General features: G+C 35.3%; 1 protein-coding gene across 1 annotated transcript; it reads left to right on the top strand.

Moving 5' to 3' along the window:
* The first annotated feature begins 2,525 nt into the window (after positions 1-2,525).
* On the top strand, positions 2,526-16,177 carry LOC149545485 (protein MAINTENANCE OF MERISTEMS-like). The gene is made up of 2 exons (XM_089793777.1): positions 2,526-2,678; positions 15,923-16,177. Exons 1-2 carry the CDS (start codon positions 2,526-2,528, stop codon positions 16,175-16,177), a joined length of 408 nt encoding a protein of 135 aa, XP_089649903.1.
* The last annotated feature ends 1,679 nt before the right edge of the window (positions 16,178-17,856 follow it).

The following is a 17,856-nucleotide window of genomic DNA, read 5'->3' as shown; positions in this document are numbered from 1 at the left end:
AGCTATATGAATTGTAATGGTGTTCATGTGTGTGTGTGTGTGTGTGTGTGTGTGTGTGTGTGTGTGTGTGCGTGCTTGCACGCGCGTCCATGTGTGTGTGTGTGATGTATTGTATCATACCATTGTAATATTATGGAGTAATCAATGTAATGAATAAGTGAAGGATTACATGTGAAAGTGTATCAGCAGCAGTACAAGGAATTCAACAAGGTCAATACAAGAGCAAAAAAGATTTATCTATCACGTGTGGTGATCAGTTCTTAAAGGGTCCAATCATCAATTAGTTGCAAGTGAGATTGCCTACTTCATCCTAATAGGTGAATCAGTCCTAAATATTTTAACAAGGTAGACTTAATAGTCTTTGTATAAATCTCCTAACAGAGTGCATACTTCATTATATGTTTGTAAATCCCCTAACAAGGTGGACCTAGTAGTCCTATTTGCTCCTAACAGGGCATATCACCATAAGTGGTCGATGTAAGCCTTAACTGACCAACTTTATTCTATAGTAGTGAAGTTTTGTGGGTACCATCCCCACCCCAGTTTTACTTTCTACTTGGAAGGCTTTTGGGTGACAAAAATTCTATGTTCTATGCATTATGATTATTTATCTTTCAATTCTTATGCATGTAGTAAAGTAGATGAATCTATGGTGAATGATTTATATTGTTATGTGTTGGATTAATGAAAAGTTTTGAAGTTACTGATTCACCCCTCACCTCTCAATAACTTAGCAAGTCTTGATTATTTCCAACAATTGGTATCAAAGCATTGTGGTTCTCAAGATAAAAGTTTAATAGCTTGAACAAAGATCAAAGGAAAATGGAGATATTTAGACTTGACAAAGCAATTGAAAATGAGAAGCTAGATCTAGAGATGGCCATAGTTCAACTCAAAGAAGCAAAGGAGCATCTTTCCCAATCCCTAAAAAGAAGGAAGGAACTTACAAATCAAATGAATGACCTCAATCATGATGAAAAAAAGATTGAAGATTTTTTTCTTTCAAGCAGTTCAAATGAATCAAACAATGAAATCAAAGAACTCCTAGAAAAGAATGGATCACTGCAAGAAGAGGTAAGGAAACTCAAAAGAGAACAAGAAATTCAATCAATCAGGCTATGTGATATTTTGGGACAAAGAAACAAGGAAAAAGAAGACTTGGAGGCAAGAAACACTGATGATCAAAATCAATCCACTCAACATGAAGACCTTATTAATCAAATCACTGAAGAAAATAAAGAAATCAGGATTCTCAAAGTAAAAAATGAAAGAATAAGGAATGATCTAAATTTTGAAAGACAAATAAATGAAATAACAAGGAATGAGCTAAGATCTAAAAAGAAAATCAATGAAAGATTGAAGAATGATCTAAACATTAAAAAACAAGTCAATGAGAGAATGATGTAATCTCAAGCAGACATGAATCAAATGAATTAGCAATATGAGAAAAATCATCATAGGCAAAATGGTAAAGTAGGAATTAGATATGAAAAAGAAGGTGAATGTTCCAAACAAGGTTCCAAAAGAAATCAAAAACCTACATCCAATCATTGTGCAAAGTTAGGTCACACATCAAACAAGTGTTGGAGCAATTGAAAGGCAAAATTCAAAGAAAAGTGCTACAACTATAATCAGCATGGTCATAAGGCTAATGAATGCGAGGAGAAACCAAAATTTGAAGGTAAATGTCACAAATGCAAAAGGAAAGGTCACAAGGCATCTGAATGCAGATCAAAACCATTCAATCCAGTTGAACAACTTGTAAAGGAAATATTTGGTTGGGACTACAATACTTGGTGCAGATGTCATTATTGTGGAGAATATGGACACATTGGCATAATTTATGCAAAGCATCACCTAAGAAAGAAGGATACTACCATAAGATGCTATACATGCACTAAACTCAATCACATAGCTAAAAACTACATGAATATAGGCAAAGTTGAGGATGAAAAGAAAGCAAGAGTACACAACATTAGGAAACAAATGAGGTAGCAATGGATTCCTAAATCTACCGAGAAAACAAATTCAAATCATTGCAGTGAAGTCACTCAAGAAGTGGGTGACTCCATCATCTCAAACTAAATTCTTAAGGAAGGACTGGAACTATATTCACAAGACAATATCATAAGTAGTTCCAATAAATGAAAGGAAGCAAATATCCAATTAGTATTTTAGATATATAGGGATCACAAAAATTCAACTTTCATCGAGTTAGATTAGACTCCACTGAGAGAGGTTGGTTTTTGACTCTACTGAGCAAGGTCAGGAGTAATGAAGTTTGGTTTGTTCACCAAGTTGAATTCATTTTCCAAGCTTGGTTAGGGGATGATAGTCTATCACGCACTGTGTAATTATGATGTCGAGCATTATTATAAATTTCTCAATAGAAAGGGCACAATTTGATCTTATTCTTCATCGCGATTATAGCATTCATAGAGCAAGGTGATTTGAAGAGCTTCAAAGGGTTTTTGAGAAAGTTTGCAATGAGATCATCAAGGAATCTACTCACTCACTAAGCAATGATGGCATCAACAAGTGGTAGCAGCAGTAAAGTGGAGAAGAGTTTTGAGATGCTGGTCAAGGGTGTAGAGTGGAAAACACCAAATTTCAAACTTATTCCAGCCATTGCAAAGTCTCTTGATCCACATGGAGATCAGTCTCAAATCCCTCCCAAGGTACCCTTGATAAATGATATCCACACTCACTTTAAATGTACTATGAAAGAACAAGGAACACTTGAAATGGAAAATTCCCTAGCTAAGATGTGTGTAGATGGTTGATTAAAACCCAAGCACAAAGACTTAGAAACAAAAGGGTTGACCCACATTCCACATTTACCAAGAAATTTTCAAGTTAAATATATAAGGTATATACTCAACCAAGTGCATAATGGCCAATTGCAGTTAGAACAACCCATATTGATCACCAAGAAAATGATTCATGAGATTAGGGGTCTTCCCATGTTGAGCAAAGCTAAATCCACTAAAACCCTAGGTCAGGAAGAGTTGCAAAACAAATCCCTAAGTGAGTGGGATGATAGTGGGTTGAAAATCAACAAATATCACTGATGTAGAGCTCAGATTTGGCATCCATATCATTGCACACAAAATCTATAGCTCTAGTCAGTTAAACAGTGTTCCATGTGAAGCTCTACATTTGGCCTATAAGGTTGTGAAGAAAAATGATGGTTTTGACCTTTCAGGTTTGTTGTTGAAGCAATTGAACAAGAACATGGATATCATTTGGACATACAAGAATAACCCCTACAAATTTGGATCATTGTTGACATGTCTTTTCTTCTATGGGCAGAAATTATATCCATCCAAAGGTGTTGTTGTATGAAGGAAGGATACCCCAATCATTTACCAAATCAATGAATTTATAGCAAAGATGGGTGAGAAATTCAAGAGGGTAATGGATAATTACTTTGAAGTGTTCAAGGAGAAAAGGAACAATTGATTCAAGATTCCATCCAAGCTTGTAGAAGAATACAAAGATGATGTTTGTTTTATGGTGGATTGTGATAGAGTATACATACAGGTAGTCAGGCCAAGGGTGGCATGGGTAAAACCTCCCATATGAGGTCAAGATTGATGAAACCAAGGACATCATTGAGGCCCTAGTAAATGAGCTAGTTCATCCTTAAGCTTCCTATATTTAGGACATACAAAGAAGCTAAGAGAAAAATAGAACTAAGTATCAAAATCCCTCAAGCTCTTAGTAGAGGTAAGAAGAGGCTAGCTAAGTTGAAAATTGTAGAAGGACCTCTAATGATTCCTAAGGGAAAGGGAAAAGATGAAGAAGATCATAAAGATGCAAATGAAGAATCAGAGAAAGAAGTGGAGCCAGTTAGAAACAAAGGTAAGGTGATCATCACTAAACCTCCAAAGCCCACTATAGTTGTATTCACCAGGAGATTCAGAAAGAAAGGTGCAAAGGATGAAAGTGAAGTTCAATTTTATTAACCTCCACCCAAATATGAAGAAAGGCTAAAATAGTTAAGGGCTGGAGTAGGCATAAATAAGTTCAAAGCACTCAAGTATGAGACTCAGAATCCTATAGAGAAAAAAGAGATTGAAGACTTGGTAATGGAGAAGTTGGGAATATGGAAATACTCTCTAGAACAATTTGCATCACAAGTGCTAGTATAACTCCTTGAAAAAATTAGAGTAAGATGGGATAACATAGCCCAAACTATCAAAGATAAATTTGAAAACAATCTAAAAGAGTTGGTACCTAGTCTGATAGAGGTAGAGGTGAAAAAGGCATTGAAGGAACATGAGAGCAAAATTATCCTTAAATTAAATACATGCCTTATACTAATGAAAAATGTTGAATTAGTTATTAAGAAAGCTACTGATGTTTGGAGAGATGTTTATCATCTCAATAAGCCAGACATAGATCTAGTTGAGATCAAGGATGATGATAGTGATCATGAAGAGGATGATGAAGTCACAATCATGGCTAATGATATGAAAGATTTAATGAAGGAGAGGGAAGAAGAAAAGGAGGAATAAGTTAAGGATGAGGAAAAATAGGAAGAAGATCCTATGAGGATTGCAATAGAGGTAATTTCATCCCTTCCTCACTCTCCACCAAAGACTACCATATCTTTTGTGAAGTTAGCTTCAGCAAGCATGATTGTGACCACATCAGCTATATCAACAACTTAATCATCACTTGCTACCTCCTAGCTCTAGGTTACTTCAATGGAAGTGTCAAACATTTCATCTATCAAGTTGCAGGAAACTTCTTCAGCTACTGAGTTAGCCAATTCAGTCACTTCATCAACTTGTATAGTAAGTGCTTCACATAGTTCTACAATTTTGTTTACTTCAGCATTGACTGCATCCACTTCTATTCTAGTCAGTTCTTCTACTATAGATACTGCTATGAGTATTCTACCAAGTGCTACAAAAATTTTGGGGAATGTTTCAATTTTGGATTTGGTTAGTACTCCTCTCAGCATTTCTTCAATAATTCCTATTCAATTTTTCACTACTAGCCCCTCTATCTCAACAATTGTCTCAATTCCTAAGATTAAGTTTGTAATCCTAGAAGTAGAACACAAGCAACCTTTAAATCTTTTGATTACTAGAAAGGAAATTGAAGAAGATATTGATCTAGATACTAAGATAGAGATACCTGAGATAGACTATGACACTGCCACAGTTGAGGAAATGAGACTAGCTAGTCAACTTTATGAAAAGAAGGCTAGGCAAAAGTAGTTAAGGTTAGAAAGGGATAGGGAATACCAGATCATTGAAAATGCTAAAAATATTATTACTAAGGCTATAGGTGTTGAAGTGGATTCCACCCAACAAATTTTGCTACAATTAGAGGAGGTTGTACATAAATTCAATGAGGATTCTACCAGGTAGGAGAAACTTATTGAGAAGGTTGAAAGGAAGTTTGACAATAAGGTGGTTGAGCACATTGCTCAACATATTACAATAAAGTAGGTAGAATTATCTACAATTTTGGAAAATATTGAGAACTCTTTTACAAATGTGACATCACTTTTTGCAAAGCTATGTGATGTTTCCATCTTTACTAAAGAAGTTAAGGAGAAGTTGAATAAAATTGATGTGGATATGCATACCAGTGCACAAAGGTTGCATTTTGACCCTTCCTCAAGCTCATCACATCACATCAAGGTGAATTTTCTTGTTGAAATGCAAGTAGAACTTCTCAGAGAAGAGGCAAGGATAAGATCTATACTGATATATATCCAAAACATGATCTTGCCAATTATAGACACAATGCAAAAGCACATTGGACATTCCAAATCATTGGTCTAGCAAAAAAACTTCTCAGTGGGAGATCACATGATACAACTATCAACAGAAGTTCAGCAAGCTCTGCACATAATCCAAACTTTTCAAGAGAATTGTGATAAGACACTTGCACTTATTCTAAAGGTACATGTTGATTTTCTCTCTCATTTTGGTGTTACTATGTAAATAGCTTGTATAGCCCTTCGGCATTGTTGTCAAAAAGGGGGAGTTAGCATAATACAAAGAGGGAGATAGTATAGTGAAAGGGGGAGAGAGATAGACAAGGTAGATATGTGTATAGAATACATGAGATGACTATGTGCATATGCATATACATTATGTCTTATAAAGGAGATATATGTAGAGATGTATATACAATAGCTTTACAAAGATCAATTTTGAAAAATCAAAATCAGTATGTCAATTTGTGTACATAAGTTTTGGCTTATAAGTGTTTTGTCACTAATGAAAAAGGGAGATATTATTGGCATTAAGTTATATTTTCCATTAGTGACAACACTTATTCAATTCTGTGAAGATTTTAAGCTCATCATTCAGTTTCCAATATTTACCAAGCATTCTAGTGTTAACCAAGTTTCATAGTTTACACTGAGCATTTTAGAGGCTATCGAGTGAATAGAGACAATGTAAAGTTTAGCATTTATTGCAAGGCTTCTTAGTGTCTAGTGAGTAGTTAGTCTATGTGATGAAAATTCAGTGTAAACTAAGTGATGGAAGAAGTAATGTTTACTAAGTGCAGCAAGGTAGATACATCATCTAGTATCTACCAAGTGACACCATATCTACCAAATCACCAATGGTCACCATGGTTGAAGCTACATCATGTGATTAGTATGGATTGAACCTTCACTTCTATTGAGTGCATTATGATGCCAAGTAATGCAATGGATACCAAGTATCAGAAGGTCATTAAGTTAGCTTGTACAACTTGAGTTATCCTCTATTGGGCTGACTTAGTAATGTTTTGGTCACTTACATTTTGGCTGACATTATAGTTGTATGAATTGTAATGGTATATATCTATGTGTGTGCGTGCGTGTGTGTGCGTGTGTGTGTGTGTGTGTGTGTATGTGTGTGTGTGTGTGTGTGTGTGCGTGTGTGTGTGTGTGTGTGTGTGTGTGTGTGTGTGTGTGTGTGTGTGATGTATTTTATCATACCATTTTAATATTATGGAGTAATCAATGTAATGGATAAGTGAAGGATTGCATGTGAAAGTGTATCAATAGTAGTACAAGGAATTCAGCGAGGTCAATATAGGAGCAAAAAAGATTTATCTATCACATGAGGTGACCAATGCTTAAAGGATCTAATCAATAATCAGTTCAAAGTGAGATCCCCTACTTCATCCTAATAGGTGAATTAGTCCTAAATCCTTTAACAAGGTATACTTAATTGTCCTTTTATAAATCTTCTAATAGAGTGCATACTTCATTGCATGTTTGTAAATCCTCTAACAAGCTGGACATAGTAGTCCTATTTGCTCCTAACAAGGTAGATCACCAAAAGTGGTCTATGTAAGCCTTAACTAGCCAACTTTATGCTATATTAGTGAAGTTTTGTGGGTACCATCCCTACCCCAGTTTTACTTTCTACTTGGAAGGTTTCTAGTTCACCAAAATTTTGTGTTCGATGTGTTATGATTGTTTATCTTTCATTTTTTATGCATGCAGTAAAGTAGATGAATCTATGGTGAATTATTTACATTATTATGTGTTGGATTAATGAAAATTTTTAAAGTTACTAATTCACCCCTCCCCTCTCAGTAACTTAGCAAGTCTTGATTATTTCCAACACCAAGAGCATGGTATGAAAGGCTTCACAATTATCTTATGAAGATTGGTTTTAAGAACACTCATGATAAAAATAATATATGCTTGAAGATAGAAGGAGGTAAAGGTACTTTACTAGCTGCAATTTTGGTTGATGATATCATATTTGGAGGTCAAGATGCATTATGTGAGGAATTTGCAAATAAAATATAGAAAGAATTTGAGATATCTATGTTTGGAGAGATTAAGTTCTTTTTTGATTTTCAACTATATTAGATGAAAATATGGTATATACATCCCTTGGTCTAATTATGTGAAATAAATATTGAAAACTTTTGGATTGAAATATTCAAAACCAGTTAGCATACCTGTGGTGCCAGGACACAAACTAGTGCAAGAGCACTAGGGTAGACTAAAGGGTAGACCTAGGGATTCTTTGTTAATTTTGGCTTGTAGTGATGCTAGCCACATCACTAGAGTAATAATAGGATAATCTTGTTCCTAAGATGAGGTTAAATAGGTTTGAAGTGTCCCACAATACATTGTTGCTCCTAATTGCTTAAAAAGTGCTCATTTAGCTCAATAGGGTATTTTTGGGTTTTGAGGGAAAAATAGGGAAAGAAAGTGTTTAAGGGTATTTATTAGGTTTTTTGGATCCATATTATGTGTTTTTAAAATTTTGGTATCAACTAGAGAAATTTTGGGTAGACAATATGCAAAATTGCACAAAATTGCTTATTTCTTGCAAAGTTGTCATTGACAACTTTTACAAGTTTTCTGCAAAAAGAGAAACTTCTTTTTGGGAGCCCTTCAACCATATAAATTATTTGGAAATGTACATTAAAATCCTATATAATGCCAAAATCAACCTTTTCAAGAGGTTAGAAGTATTAGAAAGGATAATGTATGGATTGAAATAAGTAATTCCAAATACACATCAGTTTCTTTGTTTTGAGTGTTTCGATTCTTTGTATAGATTAGATTCAGATTTTTTTGGGTTGGAAGTGTTGTTGGAGATTATCATTATTTAATTTTTATTTTCTTTTTGGTTTTATAGAATTTTTTTGTTCAAATAAATAATTTTTTCAATTAGTCGCTTGTTGTTTTCAACAAGGTAGCTAGCATAAAATGGGCTCTTAGAGCTATCTTCTATCCTATGAACTATACATCCCTTTGGTACTTGGAACTAGACTCCTTAAAAATTGTGTATAGAAAAAGAGAGCCCATGCGAAGCATAGAAAAAAATTTAGTGTTATTCCCTGGGAAAACAAGCCATATATGGTTAGGGATCACCAATCTAAAAAAGAGCATTTGGAGTGGATTGAAACGTCTGACTCTTCAATCCAAGAACATGACAAGTAAGTAGATGGTGAGAGGTAACTCCAAGCTAGAGAAGGAGTCTTGATAAGAAATTTTAGGAATTTTAAAACTTGGACAACACCAAAACCTTGGAAACCCTCAAATTAAGCCTAAAATTGTGCCTAGTTTGTAAAGACAAGTTGGGGGCTTAAGAGTTAGAAAATATTAAAGTATGCTAAAAAAGGGTATCCAAAAAGGTGATTTTTTTTGGAAATTGTTAAAGGATTTTTTTTAACATATCTCAATTTTAGTGTGTTTGGAGGGCTAATTCTTCTACCCTTTTCCCAAGCAATTAAGTACAAATTGACTTGTGGATAGCAACTCAAATAGGGTTTTGCACTTGTTTTGGTTTTGGTATGTTATTGAGTTACCTAAGGCTGGCCTAGATATCCATTTCATCATATGGGAGATTGTATCTACATTGGGGTTATATTTGTGTATTTGTGAGTTATGAGCAAGCTTGTACTAACCAATTGATGTGCACAAGTTGAAGGAGTAGGATCTCTTTGATAGAATCCTCAGAGGCATAGGGTGTTATAGTAACCTTATTTGGTCAAATAAATGACCTAGTGGGGACTCTGAAGAGTTTGGTATTTGAAAGTAAGATTGGTTATCACATTAGAGTGGTATTAGAGAAAAAGACTTGAGAAAAATTGGTAGATATCTGCAACTACTAGAGAGTCAATTAGTGAAACCAACATGGTGACAAATGCAGAACTAGACAAGAAAGTTAATGAAAGAAGAAGAAGAAATTTAGAATGGTAAAGAGATAGTAGAGGAGGATGTAGTCCCTGAACCTCACTCTATCTTGAATATATAAGCCTTCTTGAAGACTATCAAAGCCCTAGGAGGAAAAGCATTGGATGGTGTGCCACTTTTTAGTGGAAAGATGTATAGAAACATAGTTGTGGAATGGATGGATGAAATGGAGAACCATTTTGAATGTGAGGGGTATAAGAGGCACAAAAGGTTAAATTTTCTAAGTCAAGGCTTAGAGGTTCATCTCTAACATGGTTGAAAAATATGTACAAGATGAAAGAATCAACATGGGTAAGACTTCTATAGAAAATTGGAAGGCTATGGTCACTAATGTGAAGGAGAACTTCTTTCCTGAAGACTTTTAAATCCATCTCCACAAGAGAAAGAAAGGAAAAAATAAAAAAGAACTAGATGTGACCTCTTATACTAAAGAATTTCAGAGGTTATGTCTGAGATCCAAATAGTAATAGAATGAGCTAATCAAAGTGGCGAGATATCTAGGTGGTTTGAAGTGGAACATCGAGGAAGAGCTTAGTTTATTGGAACCTACCATAGTTTAGAGATGTCATCAACTAGCCTTAAAGATGGAAGAAATGAACAAAAGGAAATGATATTTTAACTTCAAGGATAGAGGCAAGGGAAAAAATCAAAAGAGGACAAAAGGGAGGCTACCAGGGTAGAGGTAGTGAGCAAAAGAATCAAGGAGAGAGAAAATTCTCAAAGAAAACTAGTGACAACTCTTCAAGAGGTAGTTATAATAGAAGGTGAAGAAAGCAAGGAAGATCAAATAGAGGGAGAGGATTAGGTAGTTCCAATTTATACTCTGTAGGTATAAAATGTTACAATTGTGGTCACTTGGTTCATCTAGCCTACAGATGCCTAGAGAAGCCTTCTTCCTGAAACCAAGATAAAAGAATGGAATATGTGCAAAAAGACTATAGAAAAGAATCTGATGTGGTTAACATTGAATCTAGAAAGGTGAAAACCTAATCTTTAGGAGATTTTTGATCAAGAAACCAACTCCTGATGAACCTAAACATAGTAGGGCATTGTTTAGGAAAAAATGCAAAATCTTAGGAAAAGTATCCAAAGTGGTAGTAGATTCTAGTTCTACTAATAATTGAATATCAAAGGACATTGTTACTAAGTTGAAATTTTAGAAGATACCTCATGAAAACCCTTACAAGGTTACTTGGTTCAACAAGGGACAAAGCATCTTGGGGAATGAACAAGCCTAGGTGGAATTCTCCATAGTAGGATATAAGGACAAATTGTTGTATTATGTTTTGCCTATGGATTCTTGTCATCCATTTTTATGTAGGCCTTCAAAATTTTATAGGGAAGTGATATATGATGGTAGGGAAAATGAATAACTTTTATGAAGGGAGGAATGACCTTTAACATTTAGTCCTTATTGGAAGGGGAGGAAGTACAACCAAAATTGCCCAATGTATTGTTTTACAGTGGGATATAAAGACCTGAAGGATGAGAAATGTTAATGTTTTGTAGTAGCATTGAAGTCTAAAGAAAAGGAGAATGCAACTAATGAACCCTTATCAATTGGAGTCAAAACATTTCTTGAAAAGTATAAGGACATAGTGAGTGATGGTATTCTAGCTACTCTACCTCCTAGGATATTTTTTAGTCATCAAATTAACTTTGTTCTAGGTTATTCCTTACCTAATAAAGAAGAATTTGACTCCAGATTAGAACTTAGAAGTGGCAAGACAAATCCAATAATTTATGGATCAAGGCTTGATACAAAAGAGCATAAGCCCATGTGAAGTTTGTGTTGTGTTCACATCTACGAAAGGAGGAAAATGGAGATTATGTACAGAATCAAGAGCAATAAATGGTATCACAATCAAATATAGGTTTCCCATACCTAGGATTGATGATCTCGTGGATTTCCTTGGATGAGCCAAATATTTCACTAAGTTGGACTTGACGAGTGGTTATTACCAAATCAAAATAAAGGAGAGAGATGAATGGAAAACAACATTTAACACTACTTATGGTCTTTATGAATGACTTGTGATGGAACTTTGGTTTCTCCAATGCTCCTAGAACATTCATGAGGCTCATGAATGAAGTATTTAAGGACTTCCTAGGAAGATTTTTAGTGGTGTATCTAGATGATATACCTATCTTTAGCTAGACTAGAGAAGAGCATATCAGTCATGTTAAGGTATTTTTGAAGAGGCTTAATGAGAAGAAGTTTGACTTCTTCAAAGAAGAACATGTGTACCTCAGATTTTTCATGTTTCAAGGGACATTAAAGATGCACAAGGAGAAGGTTATTGCTATACTAGATTGGCCAACACCTACCACATCTACTGAGGTAAGAAGTTTCCATGGTTTGTCTCAATTCTACAGGAAATTCATTAGCAATTTTAGTGGCATTTGTGCACCTATGTTGGATACTATAAAATTTGGAGTCAAGTCTATGTTTAAGTTGACTCTAGAAGCTGAAAAATCATTTTAAATCTTGAAGAAACAAGTAGCTACTAAAACTATCCTATAATTCCATAGTTTTGAAATATTGTTCACCTTAGAATATGATGCAAGTGGCTTAATAGTAGGTGGTGCTTTGAGTCAAGAAGGTAGACCAATGACTTTTTATATTAAGAAGTTTAATGAGGCCAAAAAGAAGTATTTTTCTTATGGCTAAGAGATCTATGCCCTAGTTTAGTGTCTTAGGAAGTGGATTTAGGAAGTGGATTTAGGAAGTGGATACATTATTTGTTTCCCAAAGAATTTATTGTTTTTCTAGTTAATCAAGATCTTAGCTACATCAACACACAAGATAAGCTTAGAAATAGACATTTCAAGTGGATGGAGTATTTGTGGACCTTTACCTTCACTATCAAGCATAAAAAGGGGCAATTGAATAAAGTGGAAGATGCACTAAGTAGGAGGATTATGACAATCCAAGAGATTCAGCTGCAAAGCATTGGAATAGAGAGTTTTTAGAATCTTTACAAAGAACATGAGGACTTTGCATAACCTTAAAAGGTATGCAGTGATTTTGAGAGTCATTTTCATAGAAAATCTTTCGAACATACCTTTCAAAATGGTTTTATATTCAAGGGTAATCAGTTGTGTGTACCAATGGGTTCCATGAGAGAGAACCTAATACAGGAGAAATATAATGATAGCCTAAGTGGTCATTTTTTTCTTATCAGAACCATAGAACTAACCCAAAGGTTATATTATTGGCCAAAATTAGCAAGGGATGTAACCAAGTATGTGGAGCAATTCATGGTGTACATGAAAGCCAAAGGAGGAATCAAAAATGTAGGTCTATAGCAAACTTTACCAATTGCAAATAGGTCATGGGATTGTGTAAGTATGGTACAAAAAACCAAACAAGGATATGATATTTTTAATGTTGTTGTTGATAGATTCAACAACATGAGGCATTTTATTCCATGTAGGACAACTAATGATGCAAGTCACACTAGCCATCTATTTTTCATTGAGGTTGTATGGATTCATGGACTCCCATTAAGCATTGTATTAGATAGGGATGTTAAGTTCATGAGAAAGTTTTTGGAAACCTTGTGAAAGGAGCTTGGTACAAACAAGTCATTTGGTCCATTTTACCATCCCAAAAGTGAAGTGTCAATAGGACCTTAGGGAACCTTCTAAGGTCCCTAACTAGGGAATATGGTCAAGATTGGGATGTTATCATTTCACAAGAAGAGTATGACTATAACGGTAGTAAGAATAGGAACACTAGAAAGAGTTCTTTGAGATAGTTTATGGAATGCATCTAAGGGGTATATCTGAATTGAGGAATCTTGGTGATATGGATCAGAGAACTGGTCAAGCTAAAGACTTTATTCAAACTGTGAAGGATATTCAAGAGCAACTCAAGAAAACCATCCTAGATAACACTAAAAAACTCAAGGCCAAAGTGGATGAAAAGAGGACAGACATTTAGTTTTCTATTGGTGACTATGGTATGGTCCATTTGAATAAATAAAGACTCCAAAAAGGGTATCTACCAAGCTACGGATCAACATGTACACTCAAAAGTGTCCCACTCTAAACCATTCTATCCAAACGATTCCATGAGTTCGGAATGCTTGGATGCCGGCTTAGAGCTCCCTATCCACGGAGTGCAAGAGAGTATATTTCAAGAATAAAAAAGCTCTTAGATGATCCTTAGAGATACTCTTCTTGCTACTAAACCATGCAATGGGAGGTTCCAAAGACAAGATGCAAGAATGCAAATGTCCCAAGGAGTTCCTCAAGAATGCAATGCAACTAAAGATTAAACTAGAATGAATATGAAAAATGTAGCTATTCTAAGCATGGATGAGAGTGTTACAATCCAAATATTAAGCTATGTGAGAGATTATTTGCAAAGAAAAAACTACACTAACATGCAATATGATCTTAAGACTAATATGATGGAATGAGAGAATGAGACAAGAAGTGAGAAGTTCTCCACAAAGCTCCAAAGAAACCTGTTAGAAAACTTGTAGCATGACAATATTTAAAATGAGGATGGATTGAGGGGGAAAGCTCTCTCCCTTTTAAAGATGTACGGATAGTGGAGATCAAGATGAAGATGGTGGATGATCAACGGTTGAATTTGAAAATAGGAGTGATCCATGTGCACACACAAGTCAACCAATAGAATATAAGTTGACTTGTCATATAAGACAAAAGTCTCACAAGCCTTTTCTTTTAATTGTAAAATAGAAAAGGGACTTTATGTGTGCACTTTAAGTGGGTTAGAAGAATGGGGTGTTTTATTTAATTAAAAGGGGACATGTTCTTTTAATCAAATAATGAACTTAGGATAGCATAGTCAAACTATAGGTTATAATCAAATAAATTGATTATTAGCAATTTGGTCTAGATAAATGATTAAATTAATTTAGCTAAAATGTTGAAAAGGGAGCTAATAGTCTAGATGACCATTTTTAGGTGATTACATGTGCCCCTCTTTGACTAATGTGTGATCGATCTGGGAACACATTATGTCAAAGAAAATAGAAAGCCAAGTAGGCAGTGGTAGATATAGATATCTAATTCCAAAAAATGAAATGCAAAAATAGATAGCAAGTCCTAAATGCACAGCGTGATAGCGATAGTACTGAACATTAGGAAGATGATGTTAAGATCCAAAAAGAATTTTAACACCTAGCAAAGCGAATAGGTTGAGAGCAAGTGATAAGGTCAAACAAATGCTCCTAAGAAATAGATAGTTGTAACAATCAGCAATAGAGTATTTCTGCCCCCTCGAGATCGAAATTGAAATGAGGTAAGGGGATGCAAAAACTTGCTAGACATGAGAAAAATAGAATAAAGCAATGTCCAAGATGACAGATAAATGATTAGAACCCAAGAATGACTATAAGAAACTAATAAAATGCCCCAGTGATGATTTAAAGATTAGACCTCAAATGGTCAGCTAACTGCTCAAAAGAAGGTAGGAATTTAAAAGACAATTTTGACCATCAAGATGAACTCAGATTTTGATTTCGATCCCGAAAATGGATCCAGGACATCGAAATTAGCTAGGGGTGCAATTTTCACACAATTTCGAGAAGTAAAAAAATTAGGTCAAAATGAGGTTGGAAGCTATAAAAGGGGTCCAAGTGCCATTTTCACTATTCATTTGTCTTTTTGTGATTTGAGAGATTTTGTGTGGTCCACATAGCATCATGGCTCAGGTGAACATTCCTCTTCATCGACATCATTTCGAGTGCAACTGGTTGCACAACCGGCCAGAGCGATATGGGGCGTCGGTAAGTGACTATCTTTTTGTTGCTTTTTCGAGCTTTTTGTGAGTTTTTCGCACGTTTTCAAGCTTTTTTGCAAAAAATTCGGGCGATACTTTTTAAAGTATTGCACGGCTTCAGAAGTATTATCGCACGATACTTTTTTCAAAAAAAATGTCGCACTGCTTAGGAAAATGTGTCGCTCGAGGGACACCCAAATGTCGCACGACATGGTGCGAAGTGTCGCACCATGTAAAAATGTCGCACTGCTAATGAAAAAAGTGTCGCACAACACTATTTCAGAAAAAAGTGTCGCACTATTATTTAAAATAGTGTCGCGCAACACTGTTTCAAAAAAAAGTGTCGTACTTTTTTTGAAAAAAATGTCGTATAGATAGTTTTGTTGTTTTTCTGAATGCTTTTTTTTTTTCCGTCATGTGACTATTACTGATGATTGCTTGTTTTACCTGGACAGGAGGTATTCCCAGCATTACAGATTAGAGCTCCCAGGGTGGTTGGTTTACGCGTTGTGCAGCATTTGAGCGATGAGGAGCAGACTGCGGTAGTGGCTATGGGCTTGCGCTGGGTTATACGGATGCCCCATATTCGGGCAAACCACGGTTTGTTGTCTATGCTGGCAGAGAGGTGGCATAGCGAGCACAACACCTTTCACTTACCGACCGGTGAGGCGTCGATTACTTTGGAGGATGTATATCGCATTCTGCGAGTGCCATGCCATGGCAAGCCGTAAGTTACTTGGTTAGTAGTTTGTTGATTTAGCCATTTCAATGTTGGATGCCAGGTGTACTGATGTTAATTTTTTATGATGGTACAGGTGTACTATGATACGACCCCGACAGAGGGGCGAGTGCGAGTGCAGGAGCTTTTCCAGGATGTGACCATTTTGGATCGTTTCATATGATCCTGAAAAAAATCCTAAAAATTGAAAAAAGTCTTTAAAAAAATTTGTCAAGTGGTGAAAACCTGGAAACAGGCGCTACTTGAAACCCTTGCACCTATGTCTATCAATCTCAATCATCCACTTTGCTACACATTTCCTAGCTTGGAATTGTTTCTTGTCCTCATCTTGGGGGCATAGCTACTTAGCCTATTGAGGTATTCTTGTGCATTAGCGATTTTTTTTTTTTTTTTTTTTGTGTGATACATTAAAGCACCTATTGCTAGGTTTTCACTAAGATGATTATTTTTTCAGGACATTTTTTGATTTTTAAGAATTTTTTGAGCATCATATATGATTTTTTGGATTTTTTAGAATAATTTAGAGATCACTAGTTCTCAAGAAAGATCACATCATTTTCTCCCAATGGCTAGGAAGGTATAGGACATGATGGAGCAACAAGCCAGTGGATAAGCAATAATGTATAAGAAAGGAATGTGAAGCAAGTGAAAGTGATCCTCAAGGACTTACTCCTCAAGAGTACCCAAGCTAGGGAAAGAGGTGAAATAGTCATATAAAGCATGTTTTGCATAAGCAATAGAAGTAATGAGCAAGATAGCATGTAGGATAAGCAATGAAGCCAACAAGTGAGATAGCATGAAGTGTGTAGTCCAAATGAGTAGCCATGTCAACAGACCTATGAGAACCATGTTTCATTTATTTTGATCAAGACCAAGGGGTCAACTAGATAGTATAGCAATGGGATAGAGCAATAAGAATAAAGCTCAAGATAGAGGCTATGAGTGAATGGGAGAGCACAATAGAAAATTTGGTGGATAAGATAGCCAATATGCAAAGATAGCTCAACATTTTCAAGATCAAAGAGAGAAGAGGGGATACATGGATGATGGAAGAATTACACATGATGCCTATTTGCCAGGTTTTCATCATGGTACTTATCCAAGGTGCCACAAGAAGTAGTTTTGACCATAGGATAAATTTATTTCTCTTTATTTTTGCTACCAAGGTGCCACAAGAACTAGTTTTCACCAAGGCACATTTTCATTTTTTTTTTCATTTTTTCTATTTTTTCTTCTTTTTTTTGAAAAAAAATTTTTAGAAAGAGCTCAAGCTTTTTGAATGTTGATAGTGCTTCTATAGGAAAGATAAGTCATGATAAGACAAGACCATAGAAAGGTATGCTCAAAGATGTTGATAGGGTGATGAAAGAGAAATGGTAGTAGGAAGAATATATGGAGGATAAGAGTTCATGTATAGAAAGGAGGTGTAAGCTTTAGAGGATTTCATGTGGGTAGCTAAAATATTGGACAAGATCAACATTGACACACACCTTGAAGGGTATTGGAATGATGGAGGAATCATGGATGAAGTAGCTTGAGATTTAGATGTATGAGGTGGTAGAAGAGATTTGTAAAAAAGTGGAGTTGAAGTCTTTGGAATATTTTTAGGAAGATTTTTGGAAGAAGATGGAATGGAAGCCTTTGGAAGCTTGAATGTCAACTTTGAAGTAT

Source organism: Cupressus sempervirens, chromosome 7 (assembly GCF_028749045.1).
Source record: "Cupressus sempervirens isolate cs-2001-9-10 chromosome 7, ASM2874904v1, whole genome shotgun sequence".
Lineage (NCBI taxonomy): Eukaryota > Viridiplantae > Streptophyta > Pinopsida > Cupressales > Cupressaceae > Cupressus > Cupressus sempervirens.
Note: the sequence above shows the minus strand (reverse complement) of the source record. Positions and strands in the feature narration are given on the sequence as shown.

Bases quoted from the DNA above. Each gene is read 5' to 3' on its own strand.
- LOC149545485 (XM_089793777.1), top strand. From the start codon at position 2,526: ATGGCATCAACAAGTGGTAGCAGCAGTAAAGTGGAGAAGAGTTTTGAG. The intron at 2,679-15,922 runs GTACCCTTGATA...CCAGCATTACAG, and splicing joins AGTCTCAAATCCCTCCCAAG to ATTAGAGCTCCCAGGGTGGT.